This window comes from Bactrocera neohumeralis, chromosome 5, assembly GCF_024586455.1.
Source record: "Bactrocera neohumeralis isolate Rockhampton chromosome 5, APGP_CSIRO_Bneo_wtdbg2-racon-allhic-juicebox.fasta_v2, whole genome shotgun sequence".
In the NCBI taxonomy this organism is placed as follows: Eukaryota; Metazoa; Arthropoda; class Insecta; order Diptera; family Tephritidae; genus Bactrocera; species Bactrocera neohumeralis.
In genome coordinates this window covers 35444517-35460552 of record NC_065922.1, presented here as the reverse complement: position 1 = coordinate 35460552, position 16036 = coordinate 35444517, and the positions used below count along the sequence as shown (strand labels likewise).

Sequence of the window (16036 nt, the reverse complement as noted above, 5' to 3'; positions counted from 1 at the left end):
TAAGCCGCCAATAAAATTTGTGCAGTTTATGGACCCGATATAGTTTCCATTTCCACCGCACAACGATGGTTTCAACGTTTCGTTCTGGTGTAGAGGTGGTCGAAGATGCGCCACGCTCCGGAAGGCCTGTCGTCGAAAATTGCGATAAAATCGCTGAATTGGTCGAGAGATCGGCATAGTAACAGCCGTAGCATCGGTGAAGAGCTGGGCATGAGTCATCAAAAATTCATTTCAATTTCAATAAAAAAAATATTCAATAAAAATACCGCAAGACTTTTTTGACAACCCATTATATTTAAATTAATGTTACGTAGTTTTGAAATATCAATAAACAAATGTTAAAACATGGATGGTAAAAACTCGAATTGCTTATTCTTATGATTTGCTAAAAAACTGCTTCAAATTCTGGCCTCTAAGCTAGAATACCCACTTAAATATCCGTAACTCAAAATTCTCCCCAACTGATTGAAAAAAAGCATATTTTTGTGAAAACAAATGAAAATTATGGGAGTTGCTCTAAGCCCTCAAAAAATCAGTAACGAATATAAAAAAAATTCGCAAAATTAAAATCTCCACACTCAACAAACAGCAGAAAGAAGTTTGACAGGAAAAAAGTATGGACAAACTGGTTGTGTACCAACCAGGGTTATTTTTTTTTTTTTGAAGCGTGGCCGAAAACTGCTAGTCCAGAAAGGAGTTCGACGCGTAATAATATATGGTATTATTGTTGTGTATTTATTAAATAATTTGGAACATACTATATATCTCATATGTATGAAAAAAGTGTCAATTTCGAATTTTGCGATTTTGGGTATTCAAACTTCCGGATTTCTCGATTCAATAGCAACAGAAGCGTTTTTTTTTACAAAAAATTATCATATATTAATCTCAAATGCTTCATTTTGGAAACACGGTATGTATCCTGATAAAACTAATTGAACTTTAAGGGGTTACATGGCTTAACGGGTTTCAAAAATCGAGATATTTTATATTGTCTTATTAAATTCAACAACACCTCTGAAGAATATTTTCGAAGATACAGCGTTGAGAACTTGTGCACTCGTGGCTAGCTATGCTAAGTGCGCCGTCTTAAAGCGCGTTTTTCACGAAACTGTATTTTTGAAGTCGGTTGGCTAGATTTCTCGATAACTACTTAACCGATCTTCATGAAATTTTACACTGGTCTTTGAAATACGATTCTTAAAGACCTGGACGAAGGATTGTTTTATATTACAACTAAAACAATGTCGCTAAATTTTCACGAAAATTTTCCAGTTTTTTTCCTTCGTCCAAGTTCTTAGTTAAGGTTTTAACTAAAACACGTATTTTTTTTCTTTAGATAATCTTGTAAGGGGTTATCCTGTCAACACGCGCGCATCTTTTTTCCGAAGGGTTACTGAAAATGGCGTGACAATGGCCGAATTTAAAATATTTGTTTTCCAAAAATTTCAGAATTTTTAACAATTATAAGAAATTTTAACAAAATATTTTATTTTTTATATGAGAAAAAAATTGTTGAGAAAATGCTGTTTTTTATTCGTGGAAACCAATATAACCCTTTAATAAAATTCGATACGATAAATATGTATGTATGTACATTAGAGTGGGTCAATTTTTTTCTTGACAAAGCGGTTATCAAAATCGTAAACTACGATGAATTCTAAGAAAATTTGCCCAAGAAACCATGGGTCTAAAATGAAAATCGAGCCTCCGGTTTTTAGCGAGAAAATTTCGTATATTGTAATGTGTAAAAAAAAAATATTCCTATTCCACTGTCGATTGTTTGCTTGTTTTGTAGCTATCGAAGCTTTTGCTCAAATTTGGTATGTGATGTTGTATTTAAGCAGAAAATTCGACAGTACAGAAATTTTTTATAGGGGCGTGGCAACTTATGAGTTCATATGCATATCTCTGGAACCACCCCACCGATTTCGTTCAAATTTGGTATACATATTACACAATGCCTACTTAAGAGATATCTGGAAACTGATCGAAATCGGATACTAACCACGCCCACCTCCCATAAAACGGTAATTTTTGAAAACACTAAAGATCGGAAATTTTAAGAACTGTTGAAGGGAAACATCTTGAGTTTGGTATTCGGTGTTGTATTGCAGCCAGAAAACCAAATCATTCCAATTTCATTGTTTGTCTGATTTGCAATTTTATTTGTTTGCTATGATTTTATCAACTTCTCAGAGAAAGCAAAGTGATGAATTACTAATAAAACAAAAAACCATCGCTTTAAATTATTTTGATACAATATTACAGTTAGAAGTTTTTACTCAAGGAAGAAGTGTGTGCCTCTGATTTTCGCGATTCTAACATTTTAAAGCAAAACTTAAGCGTATTTTAATTATGGAGTCATCTCCTATATCAATTAGTTCTTGTGCTAAAGATATTACATTATCAAATCTCTCGGAATCATATTTGAAGCATATGTCAGATCCAAATTTTAGTGCTTTTGGTTTGCCAAGTGATTTACACGAACTAAACTTACCAACTTGCCGCGATGTTTTAAAATATTTTTTTTTTTTGAGTGTTCGGTCTAAAAATAGAAATAAAATGTTTTCGTACGCATCTTTTACTCCACAAGTGGCGGATAAATTGATTGAAATTTGGAGCAAATTGAATATTGGCATAATGACGAAGAAAACCGTAATAAACAAGCTCTTAATAAATATTTTAAAGAAACAAAAGGCACGTCTACGTCTAAAAAATACACCGCATTTATCAAGACTATGAACAACTTATTCTATATTGGAAAATGCAAGTGCGATTTACAAAGAAATTGTTGCTAATGTGGTTTGATGCCTGATCATTTACACGAATTTTTGACTGATCAGCATACCGCGAGGAAACTGACAATTCCAGCGGTCCTGACGGATGTTGTCGATTTGGATTTGGCTCCAACAGCTACTGAATATTCATCTTACCGGCCTGACTCATCAGATATGGACGTTGATGAAGATCTTGTGTTCAAAACACCGAATGCAGAAAGGCCAATTGTTATTAAGCGCGGCCCGTATACGAAAAGACTTGATACCCCCAATTATGCTATGATGTGCGACAGATTTGGTGTGTCAGACAGAGTTGCTGCGTGTTTGGCTACGGCACTTTTTAAAGATATAGATTTCAAAGACGACAATGGGGAACTTATTATTGTGGACAAATGTAAAGTAGCGCGAGAAAAGAAAAAAATCAGGGATTCTGTGCTTCAAAAACAATGCAGAGATTCCAGCGTGCTGGCATTCTCATTTGATGGCAGAAAAGATGAATCATTGACAATGGAGAAGGTTAATCATAAGCTTCACCCAAAAGTGGTTAAAGTCTCATATCGTGGTTGTGCGAGAACCTAAAACCGAACTCTTGGGTCATTTAACACTCAATGCTGAGGACGCTGGTACAAAACAAAAGCTGCTATATGACTTCTTTGTTAAAAAGAACTTAGCTCTTTTCGATCTGGTTGGTATTTGCTGCGACGGTGAAGTCAGCAATACTGGCACGGAAAACGGCATACTACGACGGTTTGAAGTACTGTTAGACAGACCATTGCACTGGTTTGTTTGCTTGTTACATTTTAATGAGTTACCTTTTCGCCACTTATTTTGCGCGCTAGAAAAATCAACTACTAGTGGACCGCGAACTGACAGTGGAGCTCTGACAAAATTAATGGAAACCATGGATTCAGGTAAGCAATGAATTAATACTTTAATGAAGATCTCTATTTTTGGTTCTAAATAAGTAACTTGTTCTTTTTGTAGGTTGTACCCGACTTTCAGCGTATTTTGCTGGGGAATATGCCTCCTTCCTTGTCGTCAGAACATGAAAAAACTCTTTCAACGGACGTTAAGTATTTGTATCGGATAGCCAACGCTATTCATATTGGTTCCTGTCCAGAAGATTTAGGCAACGTGAAACCTGGACCCATCGTTCACTCTCGTTGGTTAACCAAAGCTAGTAGACTTCTGCGATTGTACGTCACAACAAATTCACCATCCGAAAATTTAAGAATTTTAGCAACGTTTGTCATGAAAGTTTACGTACCTAAGTATGTACTTTAATGTTAAGTATTACAACTCGGTAATATATGGCAGTTCACTCTTATGCAAATATATTTATTCAACGCAATATTTACCACAAAATCTGCGCGAAATTGTAAATAATGTTGTTCAAAATAACTCATATTTTGCACATTCAGAAAATGTTCTACTAACAATGCTTTTTGATGCCAGAAAGGAAGTGCGCCAGAGGGCTTTAAAAAAAATTTTGTACTATCGTGAAAAACTTTACGACCCAACAAAATTAAGAGCTTACAAAAAACCAACTATAAATTTTGACTGCACTGATTATGTTGAGATGATAAACTTAGATAACAATAGCATTTTGTCGGAGCCGCCCTTCACTGCAAACATACCCTATGACCATTTGCTCGAATACATAGAATTTGACAATCCTCCACTTCCGGATCCACAAATTCCTCCACATATTCAAGGAACCGAGCGCTTTGTGCAACTGCTAACTAGCGTTTCACGTCGAACTATAGAAAAAAATCGCGATGGTGTTATGGCAGTCACGGTTGCAAGTCGAAACGCAACATCTAGGATGGACAGCAAACAAGACCTTAAAACTAATTAATTCTGAACTTTAGAAGTATATTATATTTTGTTTGGCCCTTAACAGTTAAGTTTTTGCTATATAGATATAAAATGATATTGTTAACTGCAATACGGTTTCGCGGAAGATGAAAGCTATTAATGTTTGAATTTTATTTATTATTATTTTAATTTTTATGGGTGGATAGGTAACATATACACATACCGACCACAGCGGCCAACGACCATACCACGCTGAATACATCGGTTCTCGTCCGATTTCATTTCATTTATTGAAAAAAAAAAAAAAACAAAATGAAAAGTTTCTCGTTAAAAACCGGAGGCTCCGTTTTGATTTTAGAGCCATGGTTTCTTGGGCAAATTTTCTTAGAATTCATCGTAGTTTACGATTTTGATAACCGCTTGGTGCATTTTTTTTGCTCCATACAAATTGACCCACTCTAATGTACATACATACATATGTATATGAAGGTGAACCATATACTTATGCTATTAGTCTCTATTTTTTGATAATGTGCCCCGATATTTGCCTGGATGCTTTTACACTTTTCTTCCACTAACATGTTTTAAATATGTATATAAGTCATAAGCGGTAAGTTATAACCCCGCGCTTAAAGTTATCTTGGAACGGTAGAGAAAAATTAAATTAAAAAAAAAATGTGTAATGTTTTTTAACTTTATAAATTATGTTTGTTTTTTTAACATTATCTTAAACAAATTTGATTTAATTTAATTATATTTCATTCGAATTATATTACTTGACCTTAAACCCCCTAAACCGCCTTCGTTTGAATCTAAAATTCTCTGCTTTCAAAACTTATACAAAATTTGATATTTCACCCTTGCAACTTGAAGTGCGTATAAATTTCAAACTTCTCGACCCGTTAATAACACTAGTGTAATTAAAACTTTCAAATTGTGGGAAAAGAATTTCTGTTGAATGCCAAATAAGCGAACAAGCAGTAACAACAGTGAAAACAAGAATTCATACCAAGGATATTTTACCACTTGTATAAGAAGAACTTACTAATTGACAGATACCGACAAGAACAACAAAAAAAACCAAACACAACAAGAAATGCACTGACAGCAACAACATTCCCATCAACTTTGACTCCAACACCGCCCAGAAATAGAAACATGAAAACGAGATTACGCTGAAAGCATACGAATTATATGGATACGTGGATATATGTATGTATGCATATATGTACATACATGTTTGTATGTATATATGTATGTGTGTAATGTGCAGCTCAATATATTGCATTACAAGTGCGCTCCTTATCGCCAAGTGTTAAATGAAAAGCAGACGCCCTCTTCAAAAAGGGGAGCACCAGCAACGAGACCATAAGGAGCAAAGTAAATGAGGCTGCAATGCAAAAGGAATGGCAGCGATCGAAGTCTATGTGGGGATAATCAATTTCTGCGGGCATGAAGTGAATCAGAGGGCATTTAATAACAAATACCATGTATATTTAAGAAAGAATTGGGCATGCAAATGTGCCAGAAAAATTTCAGAATTTTCCTTCTTAAATGCAAACATACATACATACAGACAAACATACTTATGTGTATGGTGCACATGCGCGTGTGTATGCTCGTGGGTCATGTTGTGCGCTGTAAAGTTAAAACATATGTTAAATATTCCCATGAAACCGAAAATAGACACAAATGAAACGGTTATGAAAACAAGCATACGAAATATGCAGATACGCACATACAGAGAATAAAAATACAAACACACGCACGCAAGCAGCCAATAGCACTGACATGCCTACAAGACAACACAAACACACAAATGCGTTGCAAGCCAAACATACCAACACACACATACACATTCATTATTGTATGTACTCACACACACATACATTTGAGTATAAAAATAAAAAGAAAACATATTTTAAAAGTGGCTCAATGAGTTCAAGTGCAGTGCATTTGCGTCGCACTGATAGCAGCCACTCAGCGGCAATTAAAGAAAAAAGCGAAATACCAACAACTCACACACACACGCAATCAGTTCGTGGGGAATACACACATGTGTGGCCGAAAAGTGCAGTAGAATCATTATTAGAACATTATGAAATGAGTGCGGAACGCGGAGCGGGGAGGAAATAAATAAAATAAAATATATTGTGATGCGACAAGCGCGCAAAGTGTCTTCCCGGCGGCTATTTTTAGCGCCATCATCAAGACACAGCGCATCACTCATACATGTACATATGTATGTATGCATGCGTGTATGGCATTGCTGGGCGGCACATTAGTGGCATTCACTGTGTGCGTACATTAATATACATATCTACATATCTTTATGGCCATATGCTCAGCGGTTCGTGTGACAAGTGAAAGAGCAGGCAGCGCTTATGGCGTAGCCAGAGCCAAAGGTCGCGCAGCCATGCACGCAGTGCTGGGAATAAACGAAATGTCAGTTACACGTTTCTGCAATGCAAATCTGTAGTCATCCACACCCAAATGGTAAAATGTTTTAAAAGCAACCCTCTTGAACCTGATACACAGTTATGCTTTAGAAAATCCCGAAAGTTCACACAAAGCATTATTAAGCTTAAATTAGCTGTATGAAATTGCAAAGTTTTAGAGTGTGCTTTTGAAACTAAGTTAGTTTTGAAAATCTTTTTTGCTTGTAGGTATCTGTATTTTCGATATCCTCGACGACAAATATTTTTTTTATTTCACGACAATCTTCAACAGTTATAGCACGTTCTGAAGCTCTAAAAGACTATTCTCAAATTGGCTCTTTACAGTCGAAGCAAGTCAATCAAAACCATAACAAAACTCGATAATTCGTCAAAGAAAGGAAAAACAAGGAAGGAAAGAGGAACTTGATTTTAAGGGGTTGCATGGGTATAGGGGTTTCAAAAAATCCTCTAGAATATTGTCCTAAAGTTGATCCGAGTAATAGTTTCGGAGATACAGCATTGAGAACTTGTGCGCTCGAGGCTAGCTAAGCTAATTGCGCCGTCTTTAAACGCGTTTTTCTCGAAACTATGTTTTTGAAATCGGTTGGCAAGATTTTTTGAGAACTATTTAACCGATCTTCATGAAATTTTACACAGGCCTCTGAAATACAGTTCTTAAAGACTGGGTTGAAGGATTTTTTTTTCGATTACAACTATTTGAAAAAAAACGTCGAGAAATTTTCACTGAAATTTTAACTTTTTTTGTAAAAATGTCTACCAAAAATTCAACCTTCATGTCTTTTTTCACTTTAGATGATTTTGTAAAGGAGTTATCTCGCCAACGGGGCTGCATCTTTTCGGTCATCGGTAATGGCGTCGCAATGGCCGAATTTAAAATATTTTTTTCCAACAATTTCAGGATTTCTTTGTTAATAACAATAAAATTTTTAACAATAAAAAATTCGAATTAAATATTAAATTTTTTATATGAGAAAAAAATTTGAAAAAAGGCTGCCTTTTACCCGAGGAAACCCATGCAACTCCTTAATCGGTTACCGGTTGATGGTTATTTGCCGTAGTGACACGATCTGAACAATTTCTTCGGAGCTTGCACCGTTGTCCGTTCAATACCTCAAGCGAAAGATATCTCCTCAAAAGAAATAAAAAAAATTTCCTTAAAAACCCAGGGAACTGAGGCTGAGTTTTCGACATTTATATCAAAATTTCAGGAGACATTATTCAAATATGTACCTTTGATATATACATATATATATTTTTAAGTACGTGATGGTTTAAGTGAGAAAAAATTCTCTAAAACGGCTGGATCACTCGACTTGAAATTTTTACATCACCTTCTAACATATACATATTTATAAGGTAATGTTCAATGGAATAAGATTTTTGTATCATATTTTCGATGTTTACGTTAGCCTATAATAAATTTTTTTTTTACAAAAAACGATATTTTTTTTAAAAGTCGCCATTGTATTAAAAATCAAAATTTTGACTAGTCCCCCATAAATACCTGAAGTTATCTATAATAATAGTACATTTATTTGTTTTATTTGGTTTGAAATAATTTTAGACAGAACAGTTCTTTCACAGTGATACGCAATCGACTATGGCATCGCGACATTCTAGAGTTTTTTCAAAATGAATCAGCAATTATTAAAATTCATTAAATTTTATAAATGTACAAGTATCTATTACATTATTACATACATATATTAAATGCCTCGGCAAAAAAATCGTTTTTTCTGACTTGCAAGTGGATATAATCCCTTAATTTGGAGGCAACGGGAAGCAATCATTTGTTAAAGACATATTGTTTACAAATCATAAAATCTCGTATTGAAGACTTATAAACGACCGAAAAGGCCTAGGGCTAAACGAAGTCCACTAGATCATTGTCATAAATCTCAGTACTAAAGTCGTTGTTATCTATATTCCGCTAACAGATCATAATTTTATGGAGCAGTGCTGCTGTTAAGAACATGCTGTTAACTGCTTAATATATTATTAATTAATATTTCATTGTGCCACTAGGAAATTTTGAGATGGTCAGAAAGTACATAGAAATTGTATTCCTATAAATAAAAATATAATGATGTGGAAGTAATTAGCCGAAATTTTATATTTATATACAACGATGATGCAGAATTCAAAATTTTTGCATTATTGAATTGAAGTTCTTGGTCGATACTTTATCAATTACAGATAAATGTCTCTAAATGTTTATCAAACGTAAATCTCTGTGCTCAGCCGTTCGTAACTACAACAATTTTGCTTCCTGAGAAATACTCAACCAGAAGCACTGAGAATTATTTTTATAGTTTGCCAGCTGGGTCACAGTGGTATGTGAAATTTTCGACTAAATCGATATAAAGTTTGTCAATGTGATCTGTGTAAAGTCAGCCTTTGCGAATATTGGAAAAGACTTACGGTTATACAGTTTTATCAAAAACACAAGCCTCGAGCGGTACAAAGCCTTTAAAGATGGTCGAGAGATCGTTGAAGATATTCCTCGTTATGGACGACCTTCGACCTCTTCAACTGATGAAAATATTAAAAAAAGTGAAAGATATGGTGCTTCGAAATCGCCAAACAAGTATTAGAAAAATGGCAGGAAAGCACGACATCTCTCGCGAGTCCGTGCGAATGAATTTGGTGAATATTTTGGGTATGAAACGCGTTCTTGCTCTACTAGTCCCGATAAAAGAGTACCGTAAACAGGTCTCTGGACATACTTGATCGTACGAATTCGAATTTCACATTCATGGATAGCATTATAATCCGATCAGACGTGGGTTTATGAGTTTGGCATGCAAACAAGTCAACAATCATCAGAATGGAGGGGAAAAAACGAGCCGTAACCAAAACCAAAACTATCCAAAGCTGCTCAAAAATCAAGATGATGCTCATTTTTTTCGATATTCGTAATTTGGTACGTCATGAATTTGTTCCGTAGTGACAAACGTTCAATAAGGATTGCTATTTGGCCGTATTGAGGCGTTAGCGTAAGAATATCCGTTGAAAACGATGATTGTGCACCATTGCATCAAGCCACGATTTAAAGTCACAAATGCAATGACTAACACCGATCAAACACCGTATTCACCAGACTGGGCTCCGTGTGATTTTTTTGTTCGCCAAACTGAAATTGCCGCTCCGTGAAACTCGTTTTCAGTTGATCGAAGAGATAAAACAAATTCGCTAAAAGAGCTGAAAGCCATCCCAAAAAATGTTTATGAAAGGTGTTTCAAGGACTGGAAAAATCGTTGACATAAGTATATTACATCTGGTGGGAATTATTTTGAAGGCCACAAAATAGATATTAACATATAATTAAATATTTTGCGTTTTCTTTACAACTTCTGCGTACAGAAGAAATGAAAGAAATATTAATTGAAGTATAAGCTTAAAGGTATTGCGCATCATTCTGCTGATTTTGGAATAATAATCGTCCATAGCTTCGCCAATCGGTAATCCTAAAATTTTGACAATTCCCAGAAGCAACAAAATAAAATGTAAATTTTGCGTTTACATGTCTAAAAAATAGTTATTCACATTACAAAATCAAATATTTATTAATACAGAAATGATAAAAGCTCAAGTCAGAGATGATAATTTTCTCTACATGATAACTGGTTCCGGTTCCCTACAGGGCACATAGTACCTATTTATGATGCATGTGCTGCACGCGTGTGTTTGTTGTGATATATTTTTAGTCATCACAGACGTAGACGCGGAACATGTGTTTCAGTGGCATTGTTTCGCTGTATTCAAAGTGCATATGTTTTTATTTTTATAACTCAATTCTTTTTTCGTCTCAATGTTGCCTTTCAAAATGTGGCTTTCGGTCGCTATAATGTATGGAATTATTAAAAATGTGGCGTTAAAATGAGAAAATATCTCAAAATAAAACCGAAAATAAGCCTAAATGGGTAGAAAAGAAAATACTAAGAAAGTGAAAAGTTTTTGAAGTGCAACGGACAGCAAACATTGCAGCCATAGCGCGTTATACATACAAACGTATGCTGCTTTAGGCAGCAACTGAAAAGAGAGCATACTACATAGTGGTGGCGGTGGAGTGCTGCGTGGTGTACGAACGTATTGAAAAGAGCAGTCGGAGCAATGTTGAAGCAACGCTGGGAAAATTCTGACTGTTGCTGTTTGTTTGTTCAAATATATTTTTGGGCGGGAAATGTTTATGTTTTTTCGTTTTCCAATATACATACGTGTGTAAGTATGTAAGGGTGTATTTTTGTATTTGATTGAGCTAGTGTAGCAGTAAAAGAGCACTTGGTGTGGGTATAAGGATAGTGAGTCGTTTGAAAATCTCGACATTCAACGCGCAGATTTTGTAGTGTACGGAAGGATTGAAAGTGCGGCCGCTCGAAACAATTTATTTACCGTTACAAGTGCACTTGTGCATATAGGCTAGAAAAAAAACCGAAAAAAATCAAACAAATGGGTTTAACGTATAAAGCATTGAAATACAGAGATATCAAAACGAATGTGACCAATGCGAAGGCGGGTGGCTTGCCTGTCGATGCCAAAGCCGTAGAGACAATAGCACAACAAGAAGCAGCTACTTTGTCCATAGAAGCGAGCACAGCGCAAGTGAATGCAACAACAACAACATTGCCGGAAAATCAACAACAATTCACTGCTGATCACATAATGAAATTGTGCTTATTTTTGGCCGAAAAGTCCAGGGCTAAGGTGAGAAAATTGCCACGAAATTGGCGGAAAATCGTGTTTTTTGTAAAATGTGTGTGTTTGAAAACCTTTCGCAATGAACTAGAGATAAACAAATATGGCCAAAAGTGGAAAATTTAACAATAAACAAATCAAATTCATGAAAACAAGAAACAAATTTCTTATTAATGGCGAAAAATTTAAGTGAGAAGATTTGGAAATAATGAAGTGTATAAAGTGTTTAAATTTGGTTGTAAAAATTCGAACTAACAACAAAAAGTTAGTTTGTAGTTATTTAAAAAGATGAAATAACGTTAACTTCGCCTACAATAGCCTTAATAATTGCGTTTCTTATAGCACGAAGGGGTGAAAAAATATATTTATCTTGATTTTGTTGAGCCAGTTTGCATGGCAGCTATATGCTATAGACGTCCGATCTAAACAAAATCTTCGGAATTTATAGCACAGTCACAGATCATACTTGATGTCAAATTCGGTCCGCTGCCTTGTCGAATAAAAAAGTATTTCATAACGAAGCTAAATTTTGAACGGTCAGTTTGTATGACAGGTATATGCTATAGTTTTCTGATTTCAATAATCTCTTCGGAAATTGTAGCAATGCCTTAGATAATAATTGGTGCCAAATTTCGTCACGATATCTTGTTAAATAAAGAAGTTTCCTTGGAAGAAGTTGATATTGATCGATCAGTTTGTATGGCAAGCGATATATCGTTGTCCGATATATGCGGTTCCAACAAATGAGCAGCTTCTTGGAGAGAAAAGGACGTGTGCGAAATTTCAGATCAACAAATCAAAAAATGAGGGACTAATTGACGTATATACAGAGAGACGAACATGGCTGAATCGACTCAGCTCATCAGGCAGATCATTTATATATGTATATATTTTATATAAATATATAATTTATAGTATCGTATTTTACAGTGAACGTGGCAAACTTAATATACCTTGATCAGAGCATAATTATTATTAAATTACATATAAATAGTAAACCACAATTTTATCGCAAAATTGATGTCTCTTTTGCTATAAAAATTAATATTTATCTCCCCGGCATAATTATTAAAAAAAAAAAGATATTTCCAATAATCTCTCGTAATTCTCTTTTAATTCTATTTTTCAGCAACTCCAACAGAGCCAACAAATGAACGCCCGCCGATTTTATGAAAACTTCCTGCAAGAAGCAGCGGTGGATGCCGAGGAAGAGCAAATGCTTTGCGACAATGATGCCGATAATTTACACAACCATTTAGAGAATTTTGAAAACAAATTAAAATCGTCAAAAACCAAATTACACATATCCACCGCCCACCAAACGAGTCCACGTACCATAAGGCGAAGCAAAATAAAAACGACGGAAAAACACATTAAACACTCTGTGTTAACGGATAAATTTTCGACCTCCAGTAGTACAAATTTTCTCAACTATAGCCAACTACCTGATGTCTGCGAAAAAACACATGAAAGCACACAAAACTTGCACCAGCAACAACAATACCATCAACACCAACAGGATAAACGTGATATTCTATTAAAAATACGACAGCAAATTTTTGAACGTAAGCGTTTGCGACAAGTGCTGAGTGGTGGTCAGCGACAGAATGCACAATATCCGCTCGCAACACAGCAGCATCATCAGCACCAACAACAACAACAGCTTGAAAACGGCTACAACGACGCACAGCTGCAAGAGCAAGTGGAGCTTCAACGATTAGCGGATGTTTGGCGTCCTTGGTGAGACACATTCGTGTGTGTGTGTGTGTCAACAGTATTTTTCGTTTCGTTAAAATAGAGTTTTGCATTTCGAAACAGACGGTAACTGCTTTAATAGGAAATATAAGTATGAAAGTGGGGTTAGGGCAGGAGATCTTATCCAAAGACTAAATATACGGTACATATGTAGGTATACTACATATGCTTATTTTATACGCTTAGGTTTAAGTTTATACTAAAAATTCAGCTTTAAGTGTGTGTTAACTAACTGCTTCCAATATTATGTATTACAAATGTATATTGATTATGATATTATCAATGTTTATTGAATAAAATACCAAAGACTTTACTTATACAACAAACTCAAGCGTTAATTTTTTAATTTGAAAAAAAAAAATACATATGGAAATGAATGCATATTCATTTTAACTGCTAAAATAATGAAATTTTTATAAGCAACTCCTATCTGAAAACATGGCTTTATGGGCTTCGAAAAATCAATTTTTTTATTATCTTATGAAGTTCTACAATATCTCCAGAATATTATCCTAAATTTTCAAGTTGATCTGAGTAATAGTTTTGGAGATACAGCCTTGAGAACTTGTGAGAGGCTAGTAGGCCGTCTTTAAACGCGTTTTTCTCGAAACTGAAGTCGGTTGGCAAAATTTCTCGAAAACTACACAACCAATCGTCATGAAATTGTACACAGATCTTTGAGATTCAATTTCTTAAAGACTTGGACGAAGGATATTTTTTCCCATTACAACTATTTACAAAAAAAATCGCGAAATTTTCACTGAAATTTAATAATGTATTTTATGTAAAAATGTTAGCCAAAAATCCAATTTTCCTTTTTATCCTTAGTCCAAGTTCTAAGTAAAGATTTTATCTACAACATTTATTTTTTCACTTAAGATGATCCTGTTAGGAGTTTTCCTGCCAACGCGGGCGCATCGTTTTTCCGTGGTGTCACCGGAAATGACGACGCAATGGCCGAGTTTGAAATATTTTTTTCCAAAAATTTCAGGATTTCTTTGTTAGTAGTGTATATTTGTAACAATAGAAAATTCTAATAAAATATTTAATTTTTCATAACAGAAAAAAATTAGTGAAAAAAGGCTGTTTTTTACACCAGGAAACCCATGTAACCCCTTAATTATGTACATACATATATATGGATGTTAGAGTGAGTAGAAAAAGGCTTGGTATTCTAAAAAATAGGTTCGTAGACACTTCTAAAAAATCTCCAAAGTATGAGTACTTAATTATAACAGGAAGGTGCCCCTTACAGTTTTGTATTATTAAGTTCATTTATTTTTAAAGATATATGTATACTATATATAATCAGGGTCTAGTTCCTAAGTTTTTGGGATAGAGATCTGAATTAAGGAAGCGTCGGAGACCCTATAAAGTATGTATATAAATGATCAATATGTTGAGCTGAGTCGATTTAGCCATGTCCGTCTGTCTGTCTGTCCGTCTGTCCATCCGTATGTCTGTATATATACGAACTAGTCCCTCAGTTTTTAAGATATCCTTTTGAATTTTGCAAACGTCATTTCCTCTTCAAGAAGCTGCTCATTTGTCGGAACGGCCGATATCGGACCACTATAGCATATAGCTGCCATATAAACTGAACGATCGGAATCAAGTTCTTGTATGGAAAACTTTCACATTTGACAATGTATCTTCACCAAATTTGGTATATATTATTTTCTAAGGCAACAATGTAATCTCCGAAGAAATTGGTCAGATCGGTTAACTATAGCATATAGCTACCATACAAACTGAACGATCGGAATCAAGTTCTTGTATGGAAAACTTTCACATTTGACAATGTATCTTCACCAAATTTGGTATGGATTATTTTCTAAGGCAACAATGTAATCTCCGAAGAAATTGGTCAGATCGGTTAACTATAGCATATAGCTACCATACAAACTAAACGATCGGAATCAAGTTCTTGTATGGAAAACTTTCACATTTGACAAGATATATTTACGAAATTTGGTATAAATTATTTTCTAAGGCACCAATGTAATCTGTGGAGGGTATATTAACTTCGGTGCAGCCGAAGTTAACGTTTTTTCTTGTTTTCATTGCATTCAGTAATGTTTATAATTTCATCATAAACAGATATGTAATGAAAATATTGCTGCCGTTCAGGCAAATGTTACTGATGATCGCAATTTGTCAATTCTAAGACGTTCTCATGAATAGGGACTAACCCTAATCACAACCTGGAGGATTTAAAAAAATTATTTGGGTTTGCATGCGTATAAAATTGTTGAAAGTTACAAGGATTTTTTAAGAAAATCATCTTCCCCGATGTGGATCACTTGCGTCTGCGTGGTGCGAAGAAAATCCATAAATTATTCATGAACAACCACCTAAATTGACAGTATTGTGGGGTTATTTGAAGTCATTGGTCTTTAGCAACAACCCAGACTCTCTTCAAGCTTTTGAAGTAAATATTGAACTTACTATTCATGACATATGACTTAATTTAGTGTAAAAAGTACTCGAAAATTGGGTTCATTGATTTCGTTCTTGCAAAAGAAGTCA

The 16036-nt window shown here is 34.7% G+C and overlaps 1 protein-coding gene and 1 long non-coding RNA gene across 2 annotated transcripts in view; one reads left to right on the top strand and one right to left on the bottom strand.

The window, feature by feature from the left end:
• Window positions 1–16036, bottom strand: part of LOC126759875 (uncharacterized) — a 565378-nt gene that overhangs the window by 546526 nt on the left and 2816 nt on the right. The window lies entirely within an intron of this gene.
• On the top strand, window positions 11366–13833 carry LOC126759860 (myb-like protein Q). The gene is made up of 2 exons (XM_050475025.1): window positions 11366–11761; window positions 12882–13833. Exons 1-2 carry the CDS (start codon window positions 11507–11509, stop codon window positions 13494–13496), a joined length of 870 nt encoding a protein of 289 aa, XP_050330982.1. The 5' UTR covers window positions 11366–11506; the 3' UTR covers window positions 13497–13833.